General features: G+C 53.1%; 1 protein-coding gene across 1 annotated transcript in view; it reads left to right on the forward strand.

Moving 5' to 3' along the window:
* Positions 1-13,382, forward strand: part of GFI1B (growth factor independent 1B transcriptional repressor) — a 63,584-nt gene that overhangs the window by 21,326 nt on the left and 28,876 nt on the right. The window contains exons 3-4 of the mRNA XM_069237131.1: positions 6,196-6,357; positions 12,854-13,122. Of these exons, the coding sequence (XP_069093232.1) occupies positions 6,196-6,357; positions 12,854-13,122 (431 nt within the window). The remainder of the gene's footprint in view (positions 1-6,195; positions 6,358-12,853; positions 13,123-13,382) is intronic.

Consider the following 13,382-nt stretch of genomic DNA (forward strand, 5'->3'; position numbering starts at 1 on the left):
CCTCCTATGGGCTGGACTAGATGTATATGCCATATTATACAAGCATTAGTAATAGAATGTAAATCTAAGAGCGGTGTAAAACTATACATTACTATAACATGGATTTGGGATACTAATTTACTCCATCATACAACAGGAGGTAGGCGAGTTGGATTTTGTACAGGTCAGCAGTTTGGGTCTTTGGTCTATTTTTACACTTTGGAGTGTCCGGCTCTGCTAATTTTGAAGCTTACATTTTCACGTGCCGCTGCACCTATAGAGTGTAAGGTACTTAAACCATAGGTGTATGCTTCACATTAACACAGTAGGCTAAAAATTGTAAGCATGGTGTTCAGTGCTTGTAGACTGGGAGGATGCTAGGTCAGCCAGACTGAGGGGGTGTGAGCTTCAGATTTTGGGGTGCTTAAGGGCCAGTGGAAAGGGAAAGGAGTAAGGGTTTTGAGGAGTACTTAAACACAGCATTGTGTAAAATAACCATGTTTTAAGACTTCAAAACAGAGATGAGTGTGTATGTGTGTGTGTCTTTGTCTGAGTCAGAATTTAAAAATCCCAGGTGAAATCTGACAGACACCTCATCAGACCCGGCTGAAAGCTCCTGTACCCAACTATTCATTAAATACTACACCCCAGTCACTCTCTATCCCCAAAGCTATGCCCCTGCTTGTAGATTTGAGCATTGCACCAACCCGCAGGGTTTGTCGTCCATAGGTGCTTTTATGTAGTCGAGTTTGCCTAGGCCCTTATGGCTGCCACAGACTCCTAAAGTATGCTTTTCCCTGCTCCTGTCATAGTTTCACAGTAATAACAGGGTCAGAATCAGGCTGCATCACTTTGGTAATACAAAGTTGGGTGCATGAGACAGCTGCAGAAAAAAAGATTGCCACTTTCTTTAAAGTTACGAAAAGACAGCAACAGGTCAGAGGCTGAAATCTGCAGCCTGAGTTACACAAGAACCACAAAGATGGCTCTTCTAAGCATTTGTAGAACTAGAAATTGGCCTGTGTCCCCTTATATGGGTCACTGTTCAGTACCTCTGGTTGCCAGACGGCACCAGTGGTAGAGTAGGGGTGGGGGGACCATGTATGAACAGACTGGGGGGTCCTGAGAAATGTGTTGACAAATCCATCAAGTAACCAGTGGTGTAACGCAAAATGATGCACCCATCCCCTGCAGAATGTTTTGAGGGACCCGAGACAACCAGATCTCACAAATATTCAAAGTCATGAAGCTGAATGGAGAACTCCTGAAGGGCTGGGGCCCCCTGAACGTTAGGGGCTCCAAGTACCTGTGTTACACACCTTGTTATCCTTGGGGCTCCCCTTGTGTGAGTAACTTCACAGTCAATTCCAACTATGTGTTATAAATCATGGCTCTCCCCTGGAATACACTTTTCAGCAGGCTACATTTTAAAACCTCTCAAACAATCAAGAGGTATTTGTAGAGCGTTGCTAATTACCCGAGTGGGTATCCAGGTGCTTGCTGAAGTTGATAGTCGAAAAGCCACATCTTGAGTCCCTTCCTGAAGTTGGTTAGTGATGGTGTCATCAGCGTCTGAGATGATATTGATATTGTGTGAGCTCACTATCTCCGCAAGAGGTGTCATGTAGCTATTGAAGAGGGTTGGGCTGAGGGATGAGCCTTGGGGGACGCCGCAGATGGTGGGCCTGGCTTGCAAGGTGAAGTGGGGAGTCGGACTCCGTGGGTACGCTCTGTGAGGAAAGACGCCACCCATCTGAGTGTGTCACTTGTGATTCCTATCTGGCATAGTCGGTCAATGAGTATGTGGTGTGAGACGGTGCTGAAGGTTGCAGAAAGGTCCAGTAGGATCATGACAGTTGAATCTCCTCTGTCGAGTAGTCTACAAATGCCATCTGTTGAGGCAATGAGGGCTGTCTCGGTGCTGTGGTTGGCTCTGAAGCCTGATTGGGATGGGTCCAGTATGTTGTTCCTCTTCAGGTGCACGGTGTCTGATCTCAGTGTGCTTCCAGGCTTCAGGGAAGGTGGCTGTAGCTAGCAAGGCATTGAGGATGGTGGTGAGTTGGTGGCTGATCTTGTCTCTCCTGAGGTTGAAAAGTCGGTGGGGGCAGGGGTCGGTGGGTGCTCCGGAGTGGATGGAGTTCATGAGTGAGGTTGTGTTCGGTGTGCTGAGTTGCTCCCAGGTGTTGAGTGGGTGGGCAACTGTGGTGGTCATTGGGATGTTGAGGAGGTTGGAGGGTTGGGGATCGAAGTTTTAATAGATGATCTGAATTTTGTTGTGGAACTGGTTTGCTAATGCAGCTCAGAGTTCTTTCGAGTAGGAGAAGCAGTTTTCAGTGGCTGATGGGCGCGTAAACTCTGACGATGGAGAAGAGTTCCTTAGTTTGGTTGGAGCTGGTTTCGATGCAGTGGGTTAGGGCTTCCTTTTTAGTGGCCTTGATTAGGCAGTAGTAGTTGTTGAGGGCAGTTTTGAGGGCGTCTTGGTCAGTGAGGTCCATGCTCATGCGCCATCTTCTTTCCAGGTGTATGCACCTGTGTTTGGCCGCCCCGAGTTCTGGGATGTACCAGTTGGCATGTTTGGTAGGTCTGGGGGGTTTGGGTGGTTTGGTTGGAGTGACTTTGTCGGCAGCATGTGTGATCCAGTTGTTGAAATTCTGTACTGCCTGATCCATGCTGGTGGTGACGATTGGCCGTATCGTGCTGAGGGCGTTGATCCGTTGTTGCTAAAAAGGTATTTTACTCTAAGCGAGTCAAATATGTTTCCCTGATTTTAGTGGTTTCAAAAATCACTGAGTTAATAAGTGAATAATTAGGGTGAGGCATCAATTATATTACGTAGTTGAAAGCCAAGATAAATTCTAACAATCATTGGAAAAGCCAATAAATCTGTTTTTTGCCTTTTTTTTGTAAAATGCAATAATAGGGGAAGCTGTTGGGCCCTTGTCAGTCTAAAAAATTGGTTAAAAGCAAAACTATTTTTAGGTATACCTGACACTGAAAGAACTACTTAGTGTATTTTGGAAGGACAGATTGCTGTCACCCATAGTCACCCAACGGCTGAAATGGGCTGGCCCACTGCCATGTTGTGTGCTGTACTGACGGGAAGTAAAATGTGAATGACACAATAACAGACCAATGGATGAAGAAGGCTCACTGAAAGTCTCCAATAACACACAAAGGACAAGAATTCAAAGTGGAGACCCCAGGAACTATCCCACCAGCTAGAGATACAGCAGATTAATTTTGAAAAAACTGCCCTCACTAACTAATAGTGGCATGCTTCATCATGCTGTAGCTGTCATTGGAGCAACTTCAGACTCATCTCTCGGGCTGGGATTCTCTCACACCAGATTTCCCTTGAGGTCCTTTTTGCTGTGTTGCCACACAACTGTGAGCGGTTGTGCAGGGCCTCCTGTAGGCCACGCAAAGGGGTCACTGCGGAACTCCCAACAGCGCTACGTCCAAATTGCTTGTGCAACGACAAGGGTAGGTGATATAATGGTCAGGTGTGCTCTCTTCAGCAGGACTCAGGAGCACTTGGGGTCTAACAGATGGTCCCTAGGTGATGAGTCTCCCACAGCACCAGCAATGCCTCGTTGGCTTCTGGTGATGCACATGGTAAAGATGACAATTTTACCATTTGGAAACTTGTTCAACAGGTGGCGATGTCTTACTTGGAATGAGGATGTCTGGAATGAGGATGTCTGGAGGGACTTTATGGCCACTGGAGGTTCTTCTACTTCTTCTTTAGCATGTGCAGTCGCTCTCAGGGATGCCATCTATCTCAAGCAGCCAGTGACAGGTGTCTGGACAGTCACACTGTGAAGCGTGGGGCAGCTAGGTGGTCAGGCACTCCGGCGGCTTACTTTCGGTACTCCCTTTAAGCTGTCTGCAGTGATGTCGCCAGACCCCGGTGGTAGGCTTGTGTTTCTGGACGTACTCTCCAGAAGTGACACGAGTTCTGGGTCTTGTAGCTCTTCTTCCTTCGTCCTGCGCACCTGTGGTTGTTGGGATCAGGTCTGTAACACACCTTTCACTCCTCTTCTTTGTGATGTGGCATTGTGCCACTCTCCTCTCCTCTTCAGACTAGGCCTCTCGCAGTGACGATCACTTCACATGGACCTCCCTGGTCGAGTCCTGTTCATAGGGCTGTTTCTCATTTTTGCCACGGACCTCTCCTAGGTCCCGTCCTGTTGGTAGGACGTGACTCTTCTCTCCTCGTGGACCTCTCCCAGGTCCTGTACTGTCGGTAGGACGTGACTCTGCTCTCCTCATGAACCTCTCCCAGGTCCTGTCCTGTCGGTAGGACGTGACTCTTCTCTCCTCGTGGACCTATCCCAGGTCCTGCACTGTTAGTAGGATGTGACTCTTCTCTCCGAGGTCCTGTCCTGTGGGTGTGACGTGACTCTTCTCTCCTCGTGGACCTCTCACAGGTCCTGTCCTGTGGGTAGGACGTGATTCTTCTCTCCTCGTGGACCTCTCCCAGGTGCTGTACTGTCTGTAGGACGTGACTCTTCTCTCCTTGTGGACCTCTCCCAGGTCCTGTCCTGTCGGTAGGACGTGACTCGTCTCTCCGCGTGGACCTCTCACAGGTCGCGTCCTGTCGGTAGGACATGACTCTTCTCTCCTCGTGGACGTCCCACAGATCATGTCCTGTCGGTAGGACGTGACCCTTCTCTTCTCGTGGACCTCTTACAGGTTGCGTCCTGTCAGTGGGACGTGACTCGTCTCTCCGCGTGGACCTCTCACAGATCATGTCCTGTTGGTAGGTTCTGACCCGTCTCTCAGGTGGGCGCTATAGAGACGAGTGCTGAGGAGCTCAGTGCACGCACGGCCTCAGGACGTACTCATCTTCCCTGATGGTGGCCGTCGCGATGGGCTTAAGATCCCCTGCAGACCTTTTCCATTTCTGCGGTGTGGGGCGATACTGGACAGCAGCGCTGGCATTGTACGGACTTACCCGGGTGCGGGTAGATCTCGGGGCAGGTTGCGGGTTGCTTACCGGGTCATGCAGCGTGTGCAGACTCACTCGGGCTGGTTTGCATGTGCCACAGTATTCAGCCCCACAACATGGGGTGAGTCTTGCCTTGCTGTCCTCAAGGAGACCAGGTCAGGAGACCAGCAGGGTTGGCATCAGGTGGCCAATGGGGTCGACCCGCCTCATCCCTATTGTAATGTTGGGGGCCCTAGGCCCGCATGCTGATGCAGGAATGATACGAACACATAGGGGGTCATTCAGACCTTGGCGGACGGCGGAGGCCGTCCGCCAAGGTACCGCCGACAAATGACCGCACCGCGGTCAAAAGACCGCGGCGGCCATTCAAACATTTCCGCCGGCCAAGCGGAAATGCCCCTGCAACGTGGACGCCGGCTCAGAATTGAGCCGGCGTAGTTGCAGGGGTGCGACGGGTGCAGTTGCACCCGTCGCGTATTTCAGTGTCTGCAAAGCAGACACTGAAATACTTTGTGGGGCCCTCTTACGGGGGCCCCTGCAGTGCCCATGCCATTGGCATGGGCACTGCAGGGGCCCCCAGGGGCCCCGCGGCACCCCCTACCGCCATCCTGTTCATGGCGGGTTTCCCGCCATGAACAGGATGGCAGTAGGGGGTGTCTGAATCCCCATGGCGGCGGAGCGCGCTCCGCCGCCATGGAGGATTCAATGGGGCAGCGGTAAACCGGCAGGAGACCGCCGGTTTACCCTTTCTGACCACGGCTGAACCGCCGCGGTCAGAATGCCCTTGGGAGCACCGCCAGCCTGTTGGCGGTGCTCCCGTGGTCGGTGACCATGGCGGTCACCAGCCGCCAGGGTCAGAATGACCCCCATAGTTATATGGTACAGTAATTGGCCCAGGGCACGTGCACCAGGCCCCTTATATTGGCAGGGTCACCTGACCGGTGACACCTGTGATGGATGGGTCTAGGGTGGGTATAACAGGACAGACTAATGGCTGGTAAACTGGTAAAAGTCCCAACACTAGAACGTGTCCAGCAGGACACTCCCGTGGGGCCGCTCTGAAATATCTAGGAAAGCAGGGAAGACATTATTGATCAAAATATATGGGAAACTTGTCTGGGTCCCCTGCACCCCTAGCGGATTACAGCGCCTCGAATCCTGGGCAGAAGTTTGTGCATTGGTTGGGGGTCGTGTAAGCACACTTTGGTGTAAAATGAAGGTGACAGAGTTAGAACATGAAAGGTCCATGTCCTGTTTATCTCCAGCTGTGAACTGTGAACCCAAGATGGAGCCGGAGTCCTGCGTCACAGCTCCACTGCTGACGTCATCTCCAGAGGTGCACATTAAAGAAGAAGAGGTGCCCTGCATGGACACAGGGGGCGCTCCTCTCCAGTACCTGAACAGGGCGGTACTGCACCGTGCTCAAGGTAAGGGCAGGCACTCAGTCACATGCCTACACATGGGTGCTGTCTGAGTTATTAGTGAATGCTTTTGAGAGAAGTTGTACGTGACCTTTTCCACCCCCTCAGCAGGTCTGATCGTAGTGTGGAGATGTCAGTCCAGCCCTGAAAGTAGAGGTGTCCGTCCAGGCCTGAGAGTGGAGGTGTCAATCCAGGCCTGAGAGTGGAGGTGGCAGTCCAGACCTGAGAGTCGTAGTGTCAGCTCAGGCCTGAGAGTGGAGGTGTAAGCACAGGTCTTAGAGAGGAGGTGTCATCCCAGGTTTGAGAGTGTGGATGTCAGTCCAGGCCTGAGAGTGTAGGTGTCAATCCAGGCCTGGAAGTGGAGGTGTCAATCCAGGCCTGAGAGTGGAGGTGGCAGTCCAGACCTGAGAGTGGTAGTGTCAGCACAGGTCTTAGAGGGGAGGTGTCATCCCAGGTTTGAGAGTAGAGGTGTCAGCCCAGGTCTGAGAGTGTGGGTGTCAGGGCAAGCCTGAGAATTGAGGTGTCAGTCCAGGCCTGAGGGTGGAGGTCTCAGCTCAGACCTGAGAGTGGAGGTGTCAGCTCAGGCCTGAGAGTGGAGGTGGCTGCTCAGGCTTGAGAGTGGAGGTGTCAGCTCAGGTCTGAGAGTGGAGGTGTCCGCTCAGGCCTGAGAGTGGAGGTGTCAGCTCAGGTCTGAGAGTGGTCTTTTCCATCTATGCCTGAGAGTGGAGGTGTCAGCTCAGACCTGAGAGTGGAGGTGTAAGCACAGGTCTTAGAGAGGAGGTGTCATCCCAGGTCTGAGAGTAGAGGTGTCAGCCCATGTCTGAGAGTGTGGGTGTCAGTCCAGGCCTGAGAGTGTAGGTGTCAATCCAGGCCTGGAAGTGGAGGTGTCAGGGCGGGCATGAGAGTGGAGGTGTCAGCTCAGGTCTGAGAGTGGATGTGTCAGCTCAGGTCTGAGAGTGGAGGTGTCAGCTCAGGCCTGAGAGTGGAGGTGTCAGCTCAGGTCTGAGAGTGGTCGTTTCCATCAATGCCTGAGAGTGGAGGTGTCAGATCAGACCTGAGAGTGGAGGTGTCAGCTCAGACCTACGGAGTGGAGGCATCAGCTCAGACCTGAGAGTGGAGGTGTAAGCACAGGTCTTAGAGAGGAGGTATCAGCCCACGTCTAGGAGTGGTGGTGTCAGTCCAGGCCTGAGAGTGTAGGTGTCAATTCAGGCCTGGAAGTGGAGGTGTCAGTCCAGGCCTGAGAATTGAGGTGTCAGTCCAGGCCTGAGAGTGGAGGTCTAAGCTTAGACCTGAGAGTGGATGTGTCAGCTCTGGCCTACGGAGTGGAGGTGTCAGCTCAGGCCTGACAGTGGAGGTGTAAGCACAGGTCTTAGAGAGGAGGTGTCATCCCAGGTGTGAAAGTAGAGGTGTCAGCCCACGTCTGTGAGTAGTGGTGTCAGCTTAGACTTGAAAGTGGGTCCGTAAGCTTAGACCTGAGAGTGGATGTGTCCGTCCAGGCCTGAGATTGGTGGTATCAGCCCCTATCTGAGAGTGGAGGTGTCAGCCCAGGTCTAAGAGTGGTGGTGTCAGTCCAGGACTGAGAGTGGGGGTGTCAGCTCAGACCTCAGAGTGGAGGCGTCAGCTCAGATCTGAGAGTGAAGGGGTCAGTCCAGGTCCAGAGTGGAGGTGTCAGCTCAGATCTGAGAGTGAAGGGGTCAGCTCAGACCTGAGAGTGGAGGTGTCAGTCCAGGCCTGAGAGTGGAGGTGTCAGTCCAGGCCTGAGAGTGAAGGTGTCAGTCCAGGTCTGAGATTGGACGCGTGAGTCCAGGTCTGTGAGTGGAGGTGTCAGTCTAGACCTGAGAGTGCGGGTGTAAGTCCAGAGCTGAGAGTGCAGATGTCAGGCCAGCCCTGACAGTGGAGGTATCAGTCCAGGTCTGAGAATGGGGGTGTCAGGTCAGACCTGAAAGTGGAGGTGTCAGTCCAGGTCTGAGAGGGGAGATGTCAGCTCAGACCGGAGAGTGGAGGTGTCAGTCCAGGTGTCAGCTCAGATCTGAGAGTGTAGGTGTCAGTCCAGGTCTGAATTTGGAGGTGTCATTCTAGGTCTCAGAACGGAGGTGTTAGCTCAGACCTGAGAGTGGAGGTGTCAGCTCAGACCTGAGAGTGGTGGTGTCAGCTCAGGCCTGAGAGTAAAGGAGTCAGCTCAGGCCTGAGAGCAGTAGTCTTCAAAGATACAATGGTCGGAGGCCTCTAGGGGCACAGGGCTCTGAGCCCTTACAGATACAAAGTTTAGAGGCCTCTAGAGGCACAGGGCTCTGATTTCTCTAGAGGTACAAGGGCCCGAAGCCTCTAGAGGCACGCAGGTCTGGGCTCCCTAGAGATACAAGGGTCAGAGGTCTCTAGGGGCACAGGGCTCTGAGCCCTCACAGATACAAGGTTCAGAGGTCTCTAGAGGAGCGCAGGTCTGGGCTCCTTAGAGATACAAGGGTCAGAGGTCTCTAGAGGCACAGGGCTCTGAGCCCTCACAGATACAAGGTTCAGAGGTCTCTAGAGGCGCGCAGGTCTGGGCTCCTTAGAGATACAAGGGTCAGAGGTCTCTAGAGGCACAGGGCTCTGAGCTCTCTTAAGGTACAAGGCTCCGAGGCCTCTAGAGGCACGCAGGTCTGAGCTCTGTAGAGATACAAGGGTCAGAGATCTCTAGAGGCACAGGGCTCTGAGCCCTCACAGATACAAAGTTTAGAGGTCTCTAGATGCACAGGGCTCAGATCTCTCTAGAGGTACAAGGGCCCGAAGCCTATAGAGGCACGCAGGTCTGGGCTCCTTAGAGATACAAGGGTCCGAGGCCTCTAGAGGCGCGCAGGTCTAGGCTCCTTAGAGATACAAGGGTCAGAGGTCTCTAGAGGCACAGGGCTCTGAGCCCTCACAGATACAAGGTTCAGAGGTCTCTAGAGGCGCGCAGGTCTGAGCTCCTTAGAGATACAAGGGTCAGAGGTCTCTAGAGGCACAGGGCTCTGAGCTCTCTAAAGGTACAAGGCTCCGAGGCCTCTAGAGGCACGCAGGTCTGAGCTCTGTAGAGATACAAGGGTCAGAGATCTCTAGAGGCACAGGGCTCTGAGCCCTCACAGATACAAAGTTTAGAGGTCTCTAGAGGCACAGGGCTCAGATCTCTCTAGAGGTACAAGGGCCCGAAGCCTATAGAGGCACGCAGGTCTGGGCTCCTTAGAGATACAAGGGTCAGAGGTCTCTAGAGGCGTGCAGGTCTGGGCTCCTTAGAGATACAAGGGTCAGAGGTTTCTAGATGCACAGGGCTCTGAGCTCTCTAAAGGTACAAGGGTCCGAGGCCTCTAGAGGCGTGCAGGTCTAGGCTCCTTAGAGATCAAGGGTCAGAGGCCTCTAGAGGCACAGGGCTCTGAGCCGTCACAGATACAAGGTTCAGAGGTCTCTAGAGGTGCACAGGTCTGAGCTCCTTAGAGATACAAGGGTCAGAGGTCTCTAGAGGCACAGGACTCTGAGCTCTCTAAAGGTACAAGGGTCCGAGGCCTCTAGAGGCACGCAGGTCTGAGCTCTGTAGAGATACAAGGGTCAGAGATCTCTAGAGGCACAGGGCTCTGAGCCCTCACAGATACAAAGATTAGAGGTCTCTAGAGGCACAGGGCTCAGATCTCTCTAGAGGTACAAGGGCCCGAAGCCTCTAGAGGCACGCAGGTCTAAGCACCTTAGAGATACAAGGGTCAGAGGTCTCTAGAGGCGCGCAGGTCTGGGCTCCTTAGAGATACAAGGGCCAGAGGCCTCTAGAGGCACAGGGCTCTGAGCCCTCACAGATACAAGGTTCAGAGGTCTCTAAAGGCGCGCAGGTCTGAGCACCTTAGAGATACAAGGGTCAGAGGTTTCTAGAGGCACAGGGCCCTGAGCTCTCACAGATACAAGGTTCAGAGGTCTCTAGAGGCACGCAGGTCTGGGCTCCTTAGAGATACAAGGGTCAGAGGTCTCTAGAGGCACAGGGCTCTGAGCCCTCACAGCTACAAGGTTCAGAGGTCTCTAGAGGCGCGCAGGTCTGAGCTCCTTAGAGATACAAGGGTCAGAGGTTTCTAGAGGCACAGGGCTCTGAGCCCTCACAGATACAAGGTTCAGAGGTCTCTAGAGGCGCGCAGGTCTGAGCTCCTTAGAGATACAAGGGTCAGGGGTTTCTAGAGGCACAGGGCTCTGACCTCTCTAAAGGTAAAAGGGTCCGAGGCCTCTAGAGGCACGCAGGTCTGAGCTCTGTAGAGATACAAGGGTCGGAGATCTCTAGAGGCACAGGGCTCTGAGCCCTCACAGATACAAAGTTTAGAGGTCTCTAGAGGCACAGGGCTCAGATCTCTCTAGAGGTACAAGGGGCCGAAGCCTCTAGAGGCACGCAGGTCTGAGCTCCTTAGAGATACAAGGGTCAGAGGTCTCTAGAGGCACAGGGCTCTGAGCCCTCACAGATACAAGGTTTAGGGGTCTCTAGAGGCACGCAGGTCTGAGCTCTGTAGAGATACAAGGGTCAGAGGTCTCTAGAGGCACAGGGCTCTGAGCCCTCACAGCTACAAGGTTCAGATGTCTCTAGAGGCACGCAGGTCTGGGCTCCTTAGAGATACAAGGGTCAGAGGTCTCTAGAGGCACAGGGCTCTGAGCCCTCACAGATACAAGGTTCAGATGTCTCTAGAGGCGCGCAGGTCTGGGCTCCTTAGAGATACAAGGGTCAGAGGTCTCTAGAGGCACGCAGGTCTGGGCTCCTTAGAGATACATGGGTCAGAGATCTCTAGAGGCACAGGGCTCTGAGCTCTCTAAAGGTACAAGGTTCCGAGGCCTCTAGAGGCACGCAGGTCTGAGCTCTGTAGAGATACAAGGGCCGGAGATCTCTAGAGGCGCGCAGGTCTAAGCTCCTTAGAGATACAAGGGTCAGAGGTCTCTAGAGGCACGCAGGTCTGGGCTCCTTAGAGATACAAGGGTCAGAGGTCTCTAGAGGCACAGGGCTCTGAGCTCTCTAAAGGTACAAGGGTCCGAGGCCTCTAGAGGCACGCAGGTCTGAGCTCTGTAGAGATACAAGGGCCGGAGATCTCTAGAGGCACAGGGCTCTGAGCTCTCTAGAGACACAAAGGTCAGAGGCCTCTAGAGGCACAGGGCTCTGAGCCCTATAGAGATACAAGGTTTAGAGGTCTCTAGAGGCAGACAGGTCTGAGCTCTCTAGAGATAAAAGGGTCAGAGACTCTAGAGGCACAGGGTTCAGAGACCTGTACAGCCACAGGGTTCAGAGATATCTGGAGGCATAGGGATCAGCGACCTCTAAAGGCACAGGGCTCAGAGTCCTGTAGACCCACAGAGTTCAGAGACATCTGGAGGTATAGGAATCAGAGACCTCTAGAGGCACAGGGTTCAGAGACCGGTAGAGACACAGGGTTCAGAGACATCTGGAGTTATAGGGATCAGAGACCTCTCGAGGCACAGGGTTCAGAGACATCTTTAGGCACAGGGTCCAGAGACATCGTGAGGCGCAGGGTCCAGAGATCTCTAGAGGTCCATGGTTCAGAGATCTCTAGAGGCACAGGGTTCAGAGACATCTGGAGGCACAGGGTTCAGAGATCTCTAGAGGTCCATGGTTCAGAGATCTCTAGAGGCACAGGGTTCAGAGCCATCTGGAGGCACAGGGTCCAGAGATCTCTAGAGGCCCATGGTTCAGAGATCTCTAGAGTCCCAGGGTTCAGAGATATCTGGAGGCACAGGGATCAGAGATATCTGGAGGTATAGGGACCAGAGACCTCTAGAGGCACAGGGTTCAGAGACATCTTTAGGCACAGGGTCCAGAGACATCTGGAGGCACATGGTTCAGAGATCTCTAGAGTCCCAGGGCTCAGAGATATCTGGAGGCACAGGGTTCAGAGATCTCTAGAGTCCCAGGGTTCAGAGATATCTGGAGGCACAGGGATCAGAGATATCTGGAGGTATAGGGACCAGAGACCTCTAGAGGCACAGGGTTCAGAGAAATCTTTAGGCACAGGGTCCAGAGACATCTGGAGGCACATGGTTCAGAGATCTCTAGAGTCCCAGGGCTCAGAGATATCTGGAGGCACAGGGTTCAGAGATCTCTAGAGTCCCAGGGTTCAGAGATATCTGGAGGCACAGGGATCAGAGTTCCCTAGCGGCACAGGAGTCAAAACTCTTTCTGATGATAGGGGTCAGAGGTCATAAGAGGCAGGGCGCTTAGAGGTGTCTAAAGGGACAGGAGACAGATATGTCTAGAGCTGCAGAAGTCAGAGGTTTCTAAGGGTGCTGAGGGTTAGAGGTCACAAGAAGCACAATGTTCAGATATTTAACAGGGTCCAGTGGGCCAGAGGTCACTAGAGGCAGCTAGTAAGAATTCTCTAGAAACGGGGGGGCCAGAGATAGCGCTCCACTTGCATGAAGAGACTCGAAGCGCATCCTCTTTAAAGTGGGTATTCGAACAAGTCAACCAGGTGGTGAATTTCACCTTTCCATTCTTTAACGAGAACCCATTTCATCTCAGATGCACCTGTGGTCCCTCTGCCCATCAAGGCCTACAGCTCACCCGCCATGGTGCCCTACTACAAGCCCAGCTTCCCATGGGAGCCCTTCTGCCCGGCCTACCCCTCTTTCAGGCAGATGACCCCCAGCGCACAGTCGGCCCTGCTGGAGCGCTCCATCAACCTCTACGGAAGCCACCTGGGACCAAGTGCTGACCCCGAGCCGCCCATCGACTACTGCACGCGGTACTCACCCAACATGGAGTCCTACCACTGCGTGAAGTGCAACAAGGTAAGGGGCCTTTGTGGACTCTTTACACATACCACTGAGTGGGGCACAAACTGAGACCAAACTGCCTATAAAAGATTCCAGCCCTGTCAAGTTTCCCAGGTCCACGCGTGATGCGCTGCTTCAGTCTAGGCTTTTTCTTTGAATTATGGTACTTGTAGTCTTGTGAGTGGACCACGACTGAAAGCTGCCGAGTTCAGAATAAATGTAGAACACATTTCTCACAATACCCGTCAGTGGGACATAAAGGGGTTCAGAATACA

Source organism: Pleurodeles waltl, chromosome 6 (genome assembly GCF_031143425.1).
Source record: "Pleurodeles waltl isolate 20211129_DDA chromosome 6, aPleWal1.hap1.20221129, whole genome shotgun sequence".
In the NCBI taxonomy this organism is placed as follows: Eukaryota; Metazoa; Chordata; class Amphibia; order Caudata; family Salamandridae; genus Pleurodeles; species Pleurodeles waltl.